This window comes from Lingula anatina, chromosome 4, assembly GCF_051362555.1.
Source record: "Lingula anatina isolate TDL-2025a chromosome 4, LinAna3.0, whole genome shotgun sequence".
Taxonomy (NCBI): Eukaryota; Metazoa; Brachiopoda; class Lingulata; order Lingulida; family Lingulidae; genus Lingula; species Lingula anatina.
This window is the reverse complement of record NC_141770.1, coordinates 19491414-19509722: the sequence shown is the minus strand read 5'-3', so window position 1 is coordinate 19509722 and position 18309 is coordinate 19491414. Positions and strand designations below refer to the sequence as shown.

The 18309-nt window shown below is 37.0% G+C and overlaps 1 protein-coding gene across 2 annotated transcripts in view; it reads right to left on the bottom strand.

Annotated features, from left to right (window-relative positions):
- Positions 1-4: 4 nt before the first annotated feature.
- LOC106169188 (uncharacterized) overlaps positions 5-18309 on the bottom strand; it is a 28911-nt gene continuing 10606 nt past the window's right edge. For both annotated transcript variants that reach the window (XM_024076516.2, XM_087010381.1), the window contains exons 4-13: positions 16402-17816; positions 13180-15301; positions 7364-7544; positions 5960-6876; positions 5639-5751; positions 5068-5317; positions 4044-4217; positions 2892-3536; positions 2329-2468; positions 5-2105 (exon numbers count right to left, since the gene is read on the bottom strand). In XM_024076516.2, the coding sequence (XP_023932284.2) occupies positions 1926-2105; positions 2329-2468; positions 2892-3536; positions 4044-4217; positions 5068-5317; positions 5639-5751; positions 5960-6876; positions 7364-7544; positions 13180-15301; positions 16402-17816 (6137 nt within the window). In that variant the 3' untranslated portion in view covers positions 5-1925. The remainder of the gene's footprint in view (positions 2106-2328; positions 2469-2891; positions 3537-4043; positions 4218-5067; positions 5318-5638; positions 5752-5959; positions 6877-7363; positions 7545-13179; positions 15302-16401; positions 17817-18309) is intronic.

Sequence of the window (18309 nt, the reverse complement as noted above, 5' to 3'; positions counted from 1 at the left end):
AATATCCATTTACAAAGACAAACTTTATTCCATGTTAGACTACAAACCTGTTGTCCTGCTGTTCGACTTTCTAGACTATTACTGCGTGAGTCATGTGGTGACCAATATCAAAGAAAATGGTAGTTGAAAGAGTAAACGGCCATGCAAATAACTGTCTTCTAATATATCCAGTTCTTGGAGGTCAATCACTAACTCATGCACATGTTACATGTAAATTAATTTTACAAAATATGTATGTAGTATATTAATATGGGAATAAGTCTTCCCTTAGCTATCATGGCTAACTTTGTGTGGGCTATAATAAACAGTACCGAACTGGACCAATCCCCCATTAATTGAGCAGTAGGATGGCATAATATCTTGTTATTTGATAAGGCCCTTGTACTGTTTACTATACTATATGAACAACTAGTGTGGAACAAAACTTGACAAAATATCAAAGAACATTTTTCGTTAAATCAAAAGCGCAATACTTATATATAATACAGCTGATTTTTCATTTACAAATTATCATTGATTTTTAATAGTTCAATAATCTATTTGAAATGAATATTTCAGGACAAGTTCTTAAACAGTAACTCATTGTAACTAAACCTTAACAGATTTTGAATTAGTTCATGCTAGCTGGAAGGAAGAAGCTGTTGCGTAGTGTCTTATCTACTTTTTGTATCAGCCAAAGGCCAATCATTTACATATATCCAGTAAACTTCGGCAAAAAGCACTGAGGCAACTTGTCAAACAGCTGAATACCAAAGTGCAAAGTGTACTTTGTGTAGTAAGCATTTTTCTACATAAAAAAAATATATTTTCCCTGGCAAAAAACAAGTAACTATAATTTTGCCCATGTACTTCACACGTAACAGGTCATGTCAATTTGAGGTACTTTTTTTTTATTGAATAAAGCATGTTTTTTTTGCAAAGAAATGGCAAAGAAACTACCTAAGTTTAGCATAATACTAAGCTACAAAAGAATCCAGTGGTAATTATTAATGTACAAAGAATCACCTGTGCTACAGAGATGAGTATAAAATTGCACACTTTTACCTCTTAAACGATGAAACAATTACTATTACTTAATATCAGCACTGGCATCATCAGTATCTGATACTTTTACCTCCTAATGAAGAGCAAAATATAAATCTTAACACTTTACTTGAAAAGCAAATGAAATGATTTGTCAGAGAAAATCGAAACAGCTGTACTGCTTGCGCCATAGTTAGCAGCAGACAACTTGTGAACTTGTTAACATTTTTACTTGATCAAACCTGGGTTTATAATATGAAAAACTGTGACATTTATGTATTGAGCATTTCTGAAAGAACCACAAAAACAATATAAATGACTCTACACAGTACCTTCAAACCATTTTTCAAACATTTCTCTTATTTCGTGCAATAAAAAGAACAAAGCCAAAATGACAGATCTAATGATCTAGTGTAAATTATGAAAAAAAAAAACTAATTTACCATCTCTTTCCTTTTAGAATTATATGTAAGCATTTTAAATATGCCTTTTTTTGTAAATTTTGATCTTTAATTTTTCTTTTTCCCCCAATTTCTTAAATGAATTATTCGACCTTATATTCCTTTGGATACAAGGGATTTTCGTTACCACAAGCATGGTTCTTGAAAGTGTAAAAGACATGTCCCACATCTGTGTGAATCTAAAACTTGACTCTTTTGCCAAGACGTATTTTGAAATGGCCAGCACTGTTAGCATGTTTGGTCAACGTTGAAATACAAATAAACATGCATATTAACTTAAATACTTGGAGATCATGGAAAACTGTCCAATACTAGCTTCAACTTCAATATTTCCCCCGCATCATCATCAGACGCTGACATGCTAAGTTTTCATCAGAAGTAAAACAAACTATTTTTCTATCAAATGGCACTAATGATTTTCTAAATGGCTGTTTTTTTATATTAATTCTTGCCATTGTTGACCCCCAGCATTTTTGCTGCATCATCTGCAGATGTTAGCAATTGCTCTATGGCCGTCTGCTCCACTCCAAGGAGATTCTGTAGAAGTACAGAATTATCATCCATGCTCTCGTCCCCACCGCTATCGGAACAATCTGATTGGTTTTCTGCATAGGAACATGGCTAGAATGCACAGATTATAAGAGTTAAAACAACAAAATGGCACACAAGTAATAAAAAATTCATAGATGTGCAAAATTTGAATTGGTCTTTAGGATTATTCTAGGATTAAGAATCTTGTATATATTTGGTCTGAGGTGGATGTGAAAATAATTGAAACTGCTATGACAAAGATATTTTGGGAACATTATTTTCATAATGAATCAGGAATTAGTGTGTAACTCACCTGGTCAGCAGTCTCTGCAGCTTGGCCTCCCTGTTCTTCATTTTGATCCTCTTCAATTTGATGGGTTTTCCTGTGTCTCATCATGGAGTGCTTTAGAGAAAACCGTCTGCCACAGTAATTGCATGCAAAAGGTTTCTCACCTGGTGAAATAAGAAAATAATATTACAATCTTTTTCTGATCAAACTGAGCTGTTTCCCTACTTGTAAATAAAAACCAAATGGAGCTCTTGCAACCCCTGTAAGATATAATTTATTATGCAATGCGTGTTGAAGTTAACACAATGATATAAAAATAATAAGACTACACCCGGCCTTTGCCACCTTCTCATTCTTGAGCCAATTTTCATTCAAATTATAGGCTTCATTCATATGATAAATTTCTAAAGCATAGATCTATTCCTGTATATGAGGCTGCAAGAAAATAGCAACTTGCAAAATTTAATTTGGTATTTTTTCAACATTCAGTTTTTGTTTTCATTAATTTTTCTTTGGAATCACCCAAAAGTATTTAGCCAATATTTTGAAATCAAGTTTTCTTACACCATCTTGCAACAAGGACGTACCTGTGTGCGAGCGCATGTGCCTCCTCAAATCCTGTATTGACCAAAATTTCTTCAAACACAGAGAACAGCTGACCTTCCGTGCTAGCTCATCACTGCCGCCACCTTCCCCCCTCACACCACTGTTCCTTTCTTTCTCAACAGAGGGCACTGCTGAGGCTTCTGCACCTTCAAGCTCGCCCACAAAGTCTCCAATATCATGAAGTTTATTGCGTTTAGATAAACTTTCCCACTCGTTTGGATGTGAACTGTGTATATGCTCTAAGCACTCTTGCCTTGATTCATATGAAAGGTCGCATTGATGAAGATAACAACGGAACGGATGATCAGTGTGTTTCTCTCTAATGTGCTTGGCAAGAAGTACTCTTGATTCAAAGACATTTGGACATTTACTGCACATGAAGGCCTGGTCCTCCAAACTCCCAAGAGTGGAATCACCTGATTGGCTGGTTTGCCCTAAGTCACTACATAAGCTCAGTTCAGACTGGTGGAAATTTTCAACTTGTTCCACAGGAAGTAAGTCCCCCTCCATCTCCTTACGGTCCTCATTCTCAGCTTTGTTGTCCTGCTTGCTAATAGCGCCTAGCTGATGAACATCTGGAAGGTGGGAATCAGGGTGTTTCTCTTTGAAGTGCTTCTTCATTTTATCTAAAGCAAAAAAAAAAGCATATTTTTTATTTGACAGATTAAAGATGAATTCAATATGATTTGTGATGCATTGTGATGCATTCTGCATATAGTGCAGAAATGAACACAAAATCTAATTCAAATTCTAAAACAGCTACTTCTTTACAAAAGGAGCTTATATCTATCCAACAGGCTTTCAAGATAACAAAACTGAGTGGAGTTGAATATAAAAAAACATTTTACTTCCACTTTAAATTTGAAAATTCACACTCTTTTCCTGTTTCTCCTGAACTTAAAAACAGACTTACGAATTTAATACAATGTCAAACTCCAAAACTCATTTTAACAATTTGCATTTCATTCATTTGAATAATAAAAGCATTTTTACTGAAACTAGTAGACATAACTGGTTTAACCAAATGGTTTTTCAAACCAGGACAGAACAAAAAGTAATATATAACTAATGGAAATCATAACATGGGGAAAGACTATTAAATAACAGAACTTAAAAGGAAGTCTAGCCCTTACCAATTGTAGAGAAAGTACTGAACACACAGAGGTGACATTTATATGGACGGTCATAGTTCTGTCTCACAGCAGGATCTGAGCTGTTCATGCCATGTTTTCTCAATAGATGGCGCTCACGATTGGACTTAGTGGAAAATGACATGTCACACTTTGGGCAGGCAAAAGGCTTTTGTCCTATGGAAAAAATATCATTCCATCATGATAAACCTAAGAAATATATTTCTTCACAAATGCTATGAAAATATTTTGAAAAGTGCAATTAGAATCTGCTTTAAATTGGTACATTTAATTTCAATCTGTATCTAAAACTTAAAATTTAGTCCCTTCTGACAGCAGGTGAAGAATTTATTATTTTTTGGAATATATTATTAAAACTGCCAATCAATAACTAACTTACCTGAAACAAACATTTCAAATATTTATTCAGAAACATTAGAAATATTTTGCTATCAAATGAAGCAATTTACTCACCAACTTTATCACATGTAGGATATAAGAGCTTGAATTTAGAAATTATTTTCAGAAATATTACCAATTACTACAACTATGATTTTTGTTCTCTGTAGTTAATTAAATCTTGGCTGATAATCCATTGTTTCAAGCACATTCTATCAGGCCTGAAGCAGGTCGGCTCTGGATGTGGTGGAGGTGTATGTGATTCTGAGGGGGGGGTGAAATAATCACCCTTATCGATGAAAAAGGTCCAATCTGATTTAAAATTACAATCTTGTCAAGTTGGATCAACTAAGAGAGTAAAAAGGTTTAAATTACTTGCAAAAGACCCGTCTACAACTACATGAATTTAGTTCTTCGTAGTTATATCCATTAAGCAGATGCTAAATTCAATGTCTGCTGATGATGCAACAAAAATGGTGAAAATTGATATATATATAGAAGCAGACATTTACAAACTCATCAAGAACATTTGGTGGGAAGAAGTTTGTTTTTCTTCTGATGGTCGATACTTTTGATATATATATATATATATATATATAACAATATTTTATCCCCAGTCTTGCCTTACCAGTATGAGAGTAGAGATGCCTTTGCAGAGAGCTAGTCCAAGGAAAGACACGGTTACAGTAAGAACAAGTGTACGGCTTGGAGCTGTCCTTTGATTTCTGTGGGGATGCTTTTAGATTTGTAGCTGCTGCATCATGCTTAGGACTGCTACTAGATGGCGCTATAACACACTCTGAATTGGGCTCATCTTTGATGTTCTCTGCACTGCTCTGAGTAATCTCAGTTGCACTGCCTTCCTCGGATTTAGTGATCTGCAAGCATAATTAAAAATAAATAAATAAATGCCTCAATGGATATTGTCTTTTTGTTGAACCACTGTTATCCAGCTTGAATGGCTTTTTTTTTTATGGATCTCACTTTATTATGTCCCGCATATATTCAGGATTAAGGATAGCTCACTTTGAGATTTTAAATCTCCAAAATTTAATCGACCACTAAAATGACAGACAGACACACACACACAACCACAGACAGACACAAACACAAACAGACAGATGCATGTACATGCACACACACACACACACACACACACACACACACACACACACATTCACATAATATAAATCAATCACCTCTTTGTCTTCCACGTCCATGCACGTTCTAGGTATTTTTTCAGGTCTCTCCCGTGAAGAACCTTCCTCTTCTGAATAAATGGTCAACTCGATATCATTTTCAGACTCACTCTCTAAAAGAAAATCATATAAGCCATAATAAGAACTTGATTTCCTGCCAATTTATTCAACATCACTAACAATTTACAAATGTTTGTAAATACAAAGAAATTTAATTTTCAAAATTTCAAATTACAAACTTTTCAGCACAACAGCACAATTATGCCGAGTTCTAAACTAGACGTAAATGACAATTTCAAAGTTTGAAAATAATTTCTTTACCTGATTCTGGCTCCTTCTGCACAGTTTTCGCAACAAACAGCCTCTTCCTCGGCATCACCGCCTTGCGACTTCTTTTTCTTGTCATTGATTGGTCAATATTTTTAAGAGCAGACCATACTGTGCCCAGGTTGCTTTTAACATTAACATACCCTGAAGAGCTATCTGATAATGAAACGTCCTGAAGATTTTCACCATAACACCTTCCTCCCTGTATTATGTCTTCATCCCTCTGTTTCCACGATGAGACCAGTTCCTGATTATTTTTTTCCTGATCGCCACCACACGTGTTGTTCCCAGCCTGCTCGCTGGGGAAGACCTGACTATTTTCCAAGCTGGTGGAATACCTGTCCTGAAGTTGTGCTCCATCACCCTCTCCATCCCCTCCTTGCTCAGTGTCTGCATTACTGCCACCAGATGGAGCCAGCATCCAGTTTGAAGTAGCAGACTGGTCGAATGGGGAATACATCCAAAGCTGTGGAAACGAGCTCAAGGTTGGCATCAGCCCTGGCATGGGCTTTAACGGAGGTGGTGGGGGAAGATTTCCACCTTTGAGGCTCAGCTTATCTTTCCCTGCCTCCTCCATTGATTTTTTGGCCATAACCCCAGTACAAATGACATACTTGTCAAAATCAATCTCACCACGAAGATCCACATGTACATTCTGTAAATGGCGGAGGCAGTTGGCTTTGTTTGAAAAGCCCGAGTTACAGAGGCTGCATAAAAACGGTTTCTGAGCACAGCTGCTGGTGCGCAGGTGATTATTGAGATCACGGAAGAATTTGAAGTCAACGCCGCAGGTTTTGCAGATTGTGTCGGGGGAATGGAAGGCGTCAGACATGGCCGCCTTCTGCGCCATCTCCTGGTTGTAACCAATCTTATGCTCCACATCTCTCTTAGATTCTATTCTGTGCTTGTTTCTGAAAAATTTATAGATTCCTATAAAAGTAAATATTAAATACTCCCATATCTATTTTGAATTTGTTCCGAGATTGTTCCGAAAGTATCATATCTATGAAGATATTAAAATTCTGAAGACAGTTACAGATATCAAATAATGACCTAAATTCAAATAATTATGATTGAATTAACTTCTATAATCTTTCCTTAATTTAACAGAAAACAAAGAGTGAACAGCATGAAAATAACTTTCTATAATAATGAATCTAGCCTTCACAGAACAAAGGTGACTTGGTAAATAAAGCCCAACAAACTAACCTAAAATAAATAAATAAATAAATAAATAAATAAATAAATAACAGTAAAGACTCTAAACAGAAGACATCTTGGAAATAATGCATATAATATACAAAAATTACATCCAATATGTTTGTATAACCCACAAACATAGACACAACCCCGCATTCATATAAAACAATAACATAATTAATTTTTTTAAGCACAAACCTGATGTGTCTTTCACAGTTAGCTTTTGTGGTAAAGGCTAGCTCACATATCAGGCACTGGTATGGCCTCTCGCCACTGTGACTTCGTAGATGGCGCATCAAAGTGCTCTTGTCGATGCTGCTGTAGCTGCAGATCTTACATTTGTATGGGGTGGCACCCTCGTGGCTTTTGGTTACATGATCTGAAGTGAAGTTAAAAGCAATATCTGTTTTGATTTATTGTATCAAAGGTATGCCAGAATTAGAAAAGCACTAAGAGAGTGCATACCTCAACCAAGTTGTCTCAATTCTCATACTCATTAATTAATTAATTAATGGATCACCATCCAAATCTGGTTGATTCTAATTCCATTTTTGACCTATCCAAAAAATAACATCAAAATCCATCATAACATCAAAAGTTTTTGAGATGGGCTGTTAACTAAAAAATCAACAAAGGCAAAACACAACCTCCTTAGCTGAAGTAATAAATAATGAACAAATAATAGTAAATAAATTGATGTGTTTTGGTAATGTAGTTGTTAGGTGAACTTTGATATGTTTTGTCTTTGTTTTTCTCTCAGACTTAAACATTTGCCCACAGAGCACAGATCCATGAAGCACCATGACCTGGAAATGAACTTTTTTCTTTTTTGTATTATCTCCTGTGATTTTCATAAAAATGTGTACATGGTTGACTTTTCTTAACATCTCTTTCTCTTTCACTTGCTCCCTCCCCCTCTCTCTCTCTCTCTCTCTCTCTCTCTCAGCCACAACGAAAGTTTCATTATTTAATTTTTTTCTAAAGTAAAATTATTTAAGACATAAATCCCCAATATGTTGCCTTTTTATATATGTCACAATGTTACAGATAAGAGTAAATACACATAATAAATTTTAAAAAGGTAAATAAAGTTTAAGGATGATGTAACTGGAAGAATGATGATGATGCTGATTATGATATGAGAGAGAGAGAGAGAGAGAGAGAGAGAGAGAGAGAGAGAGAGAGAGAGAGAGAGAGAGAGAGAGAGAGAGAGAGAGAGAGAGAGAGAGAATAATGACTTACTTCTTGCTCGAGATTTTATCAAATTATATGGCATGTACAATGGCGGTGGGGGAGGCAAACCTTCCTCCCCTGCTGAGCTGCAGGCATCACTAACCCTATCAAAGTCTGGTTTGGGGGCCATTTTTTCCTCCCTTTCTCTGTCCATCTTTTTATCCTCTCAGAAGAAAGAATCTCCAGGAATATTCAAAACATGCCAATTTCTTGGAATTTCTTCAATGTTAGTAAACATCACAATAGAAGTGTTAAACTATGGCTTGTTTGGTTTATGAAGCACCCATATCTTCATGAGGGATGCAGACTTTCCTAACTGAGATCGTCTTCATTTGAATAAAGCTAAATGACGTAGAGTCTTTAAGTTAAATAAAGTTAGATAAGGGGGGAAAAGTCCTCAAATTTCCAAAATGTTCTAGAATGAAACATGTGGGTTTCTATTTGATGAATACAGTGCTCAGCAGCTACTGAGTTGCTAAAGTTTAAAAAAAAATCCTGAGTTTACCCTAAATTTCACTTCCATAGTTTCTACTTCCTCTTTGGGCCTCTGGTAGGCATTTATTCTTAGTCAGAAAGAACCATTAGATGTGCACACAAGGTAGCAGCAATACAAACTTCAGTGTTTTCCTTATCTGTATCTGCTTCTTCTGAAGAAGTGCCATATGTCCCACTCGAAATTCCCACTGGAATTTATCAGGATCCAGATCCAGGTCACATGCACTTTCAGCATTAATGATACTTATGTTATTTTCACAGGAGACAAATGAAAGAAAGAAAACATTACTGTTGTTTTATCAAACTTTTTGTTAATTGATTTTCTATATTCAGAATTTGTTTCCAAATATTTTCCTCTCCCAGTTCTTTTTGGGATATTGTGTATAAAGAGAAAAAAAGCAAGAGTAGGAAGAACTGGTATTCTCAAAAAATTATCTTGAGATGTGGTGCCTTTGTTTGAAATTGCCCCATTTCAGTGGTTCTATGTTACAATCAAAAAGGAGAGAGCAAATAAAAGAAAAAATCCATTCCATTTAACTCACTGTGAGTAGGAGGCTGCACCATTACTGAACATTTGAAGTCGACTTAAATTCCGTCTGCTACAAAAATCTCTATGCAAGACAAGCCACATATTTTTTTATCAGCTGATTAACAGCTTTTTCTTCATCCCCACTTGTTGAGAGCAAATGGACCTGGGTTGCTCTAAGCATCTACAGACTCTGTATCCAATTATTTGCTACTGATGAAATGCAAAATCAATACATGGTAATCTGTTGAATATTTTACAAAGGTGGTGGCTTCTATCTTTCTTCTCCTGATTCTTTCTTCTCTACATCCCAAGCTGACTCCTATGTCCTGTGACAGTTATAAAATAACCAAATCTTTACTACTAAGGGCATTGTATCTTGTTTCAAGACGGTGCTCAGTTTAAGAGAAATCTGGTCAAGTCTTCACAAAATTATTACATCTATGCTCTAAACTCAATGATAAGTAGTTTTTCTCCCTAAGAAGTGATGTAAAAAATGAAGGGTTTCTTGACTGTTTTTCTCTTCTTTTCCATTCTGGTATTCTATTGGTCCATTCTTATGCACACATAATCATGAAAATCCATATTTCTGCCAACCAATATCAATACTGCTCAAATAGTTTTTCTTTCTCATAAAGAAACATCTAACTATGGTACATATGATACAATCCTTCACTTCATATTAAATTTAATCCTCCTCATCTTCTTGGTTCATCATTTAGGTCTGTGGATCACCTCAACTTCCTATCACCAATATAACAAACACACTGGTAACCCAGTTCAGCTATCCAACACTCAAAACAAGATTATATCTCTTCTTCATGAATTATTCTCCAGCTGAGTACATTTTCCTCCTCCTCTTCTTCAGTAGTCACAAATTAAATCCACAGGTCCTGTGCGCTGATAACTAAGCAAACAATTATGCCAAGATCAATAAGGGTCTGCACTGCTCAGAACAATGCCCGCCTTTCAGAAAGTACTGCAGAGCCTGAATCTGCCTGCTGCCCGCGCCATAACAGCCATATCGCTTCCGACCTATTTCCCTCTCCTCCTCCCATTCAATACAACTGAGTCACTGCCACAGACGGCATAGAGTTCAGCGATTCAGACAACAGATTCCCATATAATATAGCTCACTAAGTCTATCTCCACTTCTCATACTTAGTGCTAAATAGATGAGCCTGCTTGTCCTACTCTTCCTTGGTACGCTATTAATAATACACTCACAGGGCACAAGTATAATACGATGCAGATAATGAGAAGGAATTGCCAAGCTCAGATGATGGATGATGCTAATGATGATGATGATGATAAAGTGGTCCAGTAATGACTTGGGGAGAGGCAGAAGGAAAAATTGGATATACTTTCAAAACAAAACCTGATGATAAGGAAGTCCTACGTGATATCAATCATGTTTGTTTAACAGAGATGACGATGAAGAAGATAGTAATTGGGCCACTCGACATCTGGGGAGAGGCATATGGGAAAGACTGCAAAGATGATTTTAGAGGGTTTTTATGTTATCAATGTTGATGTTGATGAGGATAAATTAAATGGGCTCAAAACTGCTTGGGGAGAGGAAGAAAAAAATTTATTTATGCTAATTCAGAGGTTTATTTAAACCTTTTAAGTTGAAAAACTGTCCCATATTTTCCATGAAAAGACACAGATAACACAGATGAACAAGAGGATCATAAAGAATTGCTCTTGTATTGATTTGGGAAATAAAAGTTATGACTAAATTAGGGTTGTTTCTTGATAAAATGGAATAAGTTAAAATCTCATACCTTGATGAAGGCATACAATGAAATGATGATGCCATTAAATATGGGCACATAATGACTTGGGGAGAGGAAGCTGAAAATAGTCATTGTTTTTCTTCTTTAATCAAGAGAATTTAGAGAAAAAATACAATGACATATACTGATGATCGAACCAGTGATGTAAATGTCAAACACACTAATGAAGCTGTGTACCACTGACCACTTGGGGAGAGGAAGGTGAAAAGAAATATGTTAAATGTTATTTACAATAGAATGCATGCTCCAAACACAAAAACAAAACAAAGAAAGATCAGAGGAAAAAATCAAAAATGATGGGACCCAAATGATAGTTGTTATATCTCACCACTTCTCTGAAGTAAATTTAAAGGAATAGAAGTAAGAAAAAATAAAATGAAGGAAAAACATTCCACTGGGTAAAAACACTTCAGAATCATGGTTATTTGTATGCAGGTTCCTAACCTCTTTTTGAAAAAAAAAACAAACAAAATATTGACATAAAAACCGCTGCATAAGCAGGAGGAAAACTGGCCAAGAACCGAAAGCCACCTGTTCACAAACAGTTCATTTGTTTCATACGTTGGCGTATGCGTAGGATGACCCAAATGCATACAAGTATGAAAGAGGAAGAAAACTGCAATCAGTTACCCAGAGGGGAAATAGAAAATCAACATCCTCATAGCTGGGCAGTATCTTTGATTTAGTTCCTCTCTATGTGTACCCTATGTAAACAACTATTTTGTTGACAAACAAACAAAATCTCAACACAGGGTTTTTATAGTTCTATTTGATATATACATCTAGAGGGGGTCTGGAATATTTTTCATACAACTAGAGGGTTGTTTCTAGTTTTTGACTTGAATGAGGAGTGGAGCATTCAGCTTTTTACACTCCTCAATGGAGCTTTTACTAATGTAAAATGTAAATCCCCTCACAGCTTGCTTTATTTGTCACTTTTTCCACCCACCTCACCTTTTTCGCAACTTAAGGAATTTTCATAATATGGATTTATATCTCTACCTAATTTTTTTTGTGGGGGAAAGAAAAGTTCATTAAATCGATATGGGGAAGAAATATGGATACTGGGGGTAGAAATTGAGTCAAAACATATGATACTCTGACTGGCAAAAAATGTGAGATATATTAAATTTATTATTTTCAGATCAGGTATTCATCTTTCATAGTGGGTAAAATATACCCTTTTCACTAGCGTGACATAAAAATTGGAGAAATTTGGAAAATATCTAAAATAACTTAGCAAGGAGCATGTTTGAAAATTCCAACTGTAGTCCTGAGAAGCCACTGAAAAGGTCCGTACATTCTTACTGCTTTCAGACAATCACTGTATTTGAATAAATGTCTGTATCATACAGATCTCAAGGTTTATTTAGTATGCGGCACAAATATACAAAATCAATGGATGGCAGTATATGATGATGATAATGATTATGATCCTCACATGTGTGAACACAGTTATTTTGGGGGGGATGTACAGGAGGAAAGGAAAGCAGGAAAATCATGATGATGATGATGATGATTATGATGGCAGTGATAATGTATTTTTTACATAACTGTTTTTTTAAGTACGTATGAAAAAGATAGAAGCAAATGATAATGATGATGATTATAATAATAATAATGATGATGATCACAATATGTATTTTCACATTTATTTCAGAAGAGGTGATAAATAAGGTCAGCGACTTTTTCAAATAAAAGACCCATATTTGAAAAAGCAGAAGTCAATTCCAAACACTCTTTTTTTAAATCCATCTTTTGATAAAATAGCAGGACTGTCATTTTTTGTTTAGCCTAGCAAATGCATGTGCATGCACCTACACACCAGATATTCAGACAGACACAAATGTCCCACACTTATTCACTAAAGCAGCAGATAAGATACTGCCAAAATATCAACCGACAAGAAATACAAATTAATATTTACAAAACAAAATATAAGAAAAGCATCAAGCACTTACATTCTAGTTCCTTGGGACTGTCCATTACGGCCGAGCACTGACCACAGGGTAACCTCATTCTGACCAACTGACCTCCAAGGAATGGGTTGTTGAGCCTCACTAGCACAGGCATCACAATGGCATCAGTATTCATAGGGGGGCTGGGAGGAGTGGGTGTGGCAGTGGGCGGGGCTATGGGTGTGACAGTGGGCGGGGCAGTGGATGAGGAGTCTGAGGGGGATGGTACATTTGGTGGAAATGGGGATGTTGACACTGAGGGAGGGGAAGGAGAGGTGGGCGGAGAATTAGGAGCAGAGGAGTCTGCCAGGGTAGGAGGGATCAGGGAGTCTAAAGGGGCTGGTGTGTCCAGCTCATCCTCGGGGACAGGGTTCAGCTGAGGGGGCGCTGGGGTTAATCGTGGAGGGGGTACAGGAGACATGGGGCGCAGGGTGGGCATCTCTGGAGGGGGCGACCTGGGGGGATCCAGGGGGGCTGGACTTGGTGACAGTCGTGGCAACCCTGCTGTGGCAGTCACAGCTGTTCGGATCACATCCTGGACCTCGGCAAAATCGTAAGAATCCTGGGATTCCTCGCTTGTATCCACAATATCCACTTTTCCATTACCCCTTGAGTGGTCCCTTGGAAGCCCCGAAAGCTCAACCTCCATGGCTTTAATGTCTGCCATGTCCAACGTGTCCAGTAACTGGTAGTAGCAGCTGATTCCAAAATCAGGACGTCTGGTGTGGTATGTCATTTTGTCCACCTCTACTCTGTCATACTCAAGAGAGGAGGAGTTCAGTTCAAGAGTTGCCATAAAGCACTCCTTGTATACATTTTCAGTAGAAGTATCTTCTTGCTGTGCTGAGATCAAATCAGAATTTTCATTTCTGTCCATGTCCTCACCAGAGCTAGGATCCTGTCCATGGCCTGACAAGTCCACGCCGGAGCTCACCGATTTGTTATCATTTTCATTTTCCAGTGATACTACTTCCTGTTCCTTTTTGGAATTATCAGAATTTGTTATATTCAATTTCTGGGTGTCATCCTCGTTTTCACACACTGTAATGTCAAGTGACATCTTATCCCGGACTTTTGGAAAACCTTTATTTTCATTATTATCCCTGGATGTCTGATCATCATTGCTATCACTGCTTCTTTCAACAGTGTTTTCTCTACTCTGTGATATTATCAAAGATTCTTGTGTATCACCATCCTCTAGTGCTTCTACACTTTCGCTATCTGTGGTGGATGTTTTCAAGTTTTCAGATTGAATATCCTTATTCATACCTTCCCCATCAGAGGCCACATCTGCCTCCGTGGTAGTATCAAACATTTGACTCTCGGTAACTGAACTGTCACCATCATTCCTGTCGCTTCCAGGGATTGAATTTTCAGCACCTGTTTCAAAGGGCACATTTTTGGAATCTATATTCACATTTCTAATAACAGTGCCTATATCATCCCTAGTTGTATCTAGATGGACATCATCAGCGTTCAAACTTGTTCCATCTTCAATGTCTATGTTGGGGCCATTGTCTGTGTTCACAGGATTGTTTGCACTATTTTTTTCAGCATTCGCACTATTGTTATCTGCGATCGCACCTGCAGTATTCACACAAGTGACATCTTTATGCTTCAGCTCATGTATCAACAACGCAACATGAGTCTCCACATCCGTGCCACACTGGGTGCACTTTGACCTCGTAATCTCCGTGTGCGTCTGGTTGTGAAGCTCAAATGAACTCGCACACGGGAACGACTTCTGACAGACATTGCACGTGAAGTTATGAAATGCGCTACTGGAGACCCTCTGGTGCTCCTCACACCATGCTTTAGCAACCAACGGAAACTTTTGCGTAGAAAACTCTGCGAAGGACAAATCAAAGAACCCAACAGGGATGTCAGCAGGTTTGATACCATGGGCTCCAAATTCCTCCAACCCCATTTTACTCTTGTTATGGACCATGCGTTTGTGCATGGTAAGGCCCCTCGGGTTCATGAAGACCAGGTTGCATGTTTTGCAACGAATTGCATAATTTGGGTGCGACTCCAAGTGGGTCAGAAGCCCAAAGGTGGAAAGGAAAATTTTCCTGCACACACCGCAGTGGAGGATGTTGTTTGGGATCTGCTTCTGGCCCATATCCTGCAGTGAAAAACAGTGGGTTATTAGTTTTTGAAAAACATTACTACAAACAAAGATTTTTTAAAGTAACAATTTTGATTATAAACTATTATAATTTTTTTTTAAACCGGAAGAAGTATTTTACCATATAACTTTTGGCGCTCTGACATTCCTAACTGCAATGATTAATTTTGTAAATTTTAACTTCAAACAACTCATTTACAACCTTTAATCAGGGATTTGCATTTTTATATAAAAAACATAACAACTAATTCACCCCATCCGTCAGACAGACAATTTTTCATTTTGTACACGTTCTCTGTAAACTGCAACTATTGCAGACACAAAACATAAATGCAGGAAATGGGAAATTTTCATCAAACAAAACCTTTATAGAAATGACTGAGTACTGTCAGTGCACATCCAAATATATCAGAGATCTATCTGTCAAAATAATGTCGAATCAGTGGTCTGTGTAGAAAAGATCAACCTAGGACCCCCGACTGAGATTTGCTACAAAGAACAAATTCTCTAAATCAATATCTCACAATATCAACAATTTACATCAGACAGGGCAGTCTCACCAGTTGCATAAATCATTTACAGCAGTTGATTTAGGATGTCATTCATCATAGCTTGTTAACTGATTGTTTAAATGACTGGGTTTTTTTAAGTGTTAACCTGAAACTGATTCAGACTTCCCAACTGATTGGATTAGTAAGGTAAAATTTCCTACTTTTCTAGTGCAGTAAAAACAACCACAACCAATGTGCTCTATCAACAGCAGATTTAAAAAGTCTTACAGGTGATGAATTTACTTTTTGTTTTGTAGGTAATCGGATCTAGTTCATAACTTAATTTTTCCTATGCTTTACCTCAACCCAATTAATCAACATTTTCAGAAAATAACGTAATCATAAAACTTGAGCAAAATATCACTTGATCAATCTAAAGCAAATTATAAGGCATGATATTTCTGCACTCCAAAATTATTTATAAAACTGTGAAATGCTGCATGTATTTACATTTCAAATATAATATATCTAAGCTTCTCTATGAAATCCCCTGAAATTTTCTTTTGGATATTTTACATTACAGTTGCTTTCACCTGTCTCACTTACCATCTCAAGTCTCCTTTTGGCTTCAGATTCGGAAAGAGCACTGGCTAACCGTTCTAACTGCCGTTTGGATGGAGAAACCAGCGGTACCGATCCCTCTAGTATTCCGTATCGCTTTATCTGAGGCAAAATAACACCTTCAAAGCTGACCCGCCTCTTTTTCCCAGACTGCACCTCTCTCTCAAAGCTACTTCCTCTTTTCAGACTTGATGACGTGGACCCTCTGCTGCTGTCATCTACATCTGCGTCAGAGAGTTTGGATGGGGTCGAGCTCTCTTGGCTCTCTTCCATAGGAGTTACTTCTCTGGCCGACTTAGCACGTGTCATTTTCGCTGACTTCACTTCATTTGTTGTCGTTAGCGCTTTTTTCAGAAGGGTTGGGCTAGCCGTGGAAAGCCTCTTCACTTTTTTCAAAGTTGTCACAGTTGCTGCACCTCTCACTTCAGCTGTGACAAGAACCTTTTTAACCTGCTTAGGGGCTTTTTCTTCCCTTTCTTTTCTGGTGACACCCACCCTACGAGGCTTGGGGAAGAAGGCAAATTCTGTGAAGCTTGTGTATTTTGGTATGCGTGGACTTTTTCTAAGAGGCATGACAGCTTTAAGGTAGGCTGATACAGAGGAACCTTGGTCTGAAGCAGATGTGCCCTCCTCAGCCACAGAACTGGTTTCAGAGTTGGTAACGATTGTGGAATCATCATCCTGTTCCAATTTCACTTTCTGAGATCTTGGGCTTGTTCGCTTTTTGTTATCAGAGTCAGAGGTTGACTGTTTTTTGCTGATGTTCTTACTTTTAACCGCTTGGTTGATTTTACTGGAAGGAGGCACTCTCACTGAGGTAGCTTTAGCTGCTGTTCTGGTTTTTGTTGCCTTAGGTTTACCATCAACTTTGTGAAAGGGAGTGCTTATTTTCTTAATTTTCCCAAGAGCATTCAATTTTTTCTTCTTCTTAGAAATATTAGGTCGATTTTTATCCAATGTCTTGATCAAATTCTTCGGCTTTCTGATTGCACTTGTATTCAACTGGCCTAAAATTTTGGATTTTTTAGTCGCTGTCTTTGTTTTTTCCTGAGCTGAAGTTTTACAGTATGACTCAATCTCTGATAAAACCACTGGGTTAGCCTCCATTCCCCCTAGTTCTTCTTGATTGGAAGCTCCGCCTACTGATTGTTCTTTGTTTACCTGCTGGATTAAATTGACTGCTTTCCTCTTTTTAGTAAGGGTTGATGATTCTTTCTTTTTTGATGATAGTTTGGGTTTTGGTGTGGTCTTTTTTGAAAACTCGTTGTCCCTGCCAGGTTTGTCAGTTTGAGGTAGGAGTGGTGGATCGGGAGCATCTTGGTGAGTTTTCAGATGGCGCTTGAGGTTCCCCCTGGTGGTAAAACCTTGCTCACACAGGTGACATCGATGAGGTCGTTCACCTGTAAGACACATTTGAAATATTTTAACATCAAAATCAAGTTGGACATTCATGCATAATTTAACAAAATATCATACTAGTAACTAGGTCTGTTTTTCAACTTTTTGTTTAAACATGCATAAATGCTAAACACACAAGACAGCTAAATAAACATAATTCAATGATCTTAATAACTATTATATTTAGTGAAACAATGCATTCTGTGCAACACAAATATTTTCCAAAAGAAAAGACCATTTAAATAAATAAATAAATAAATAAATAAATAAATAAATAAAGGAAGGAAGGAAGAATTCAACCTTCATAATTGTGTTGAGTAATAAAGCACAATATTAAATGTCTCTTAAGGTAGAATCTAACAATACTGGATTTCTTTGGTATTTTAATATAGACTGAAAAGATGCAGTCAAGAAGAATACAGAAATGTGTGGTAGAATATTCCTTATAAACTTGCTCAACATGATCCAAACAATCTATGAAAAACATACCTCTTT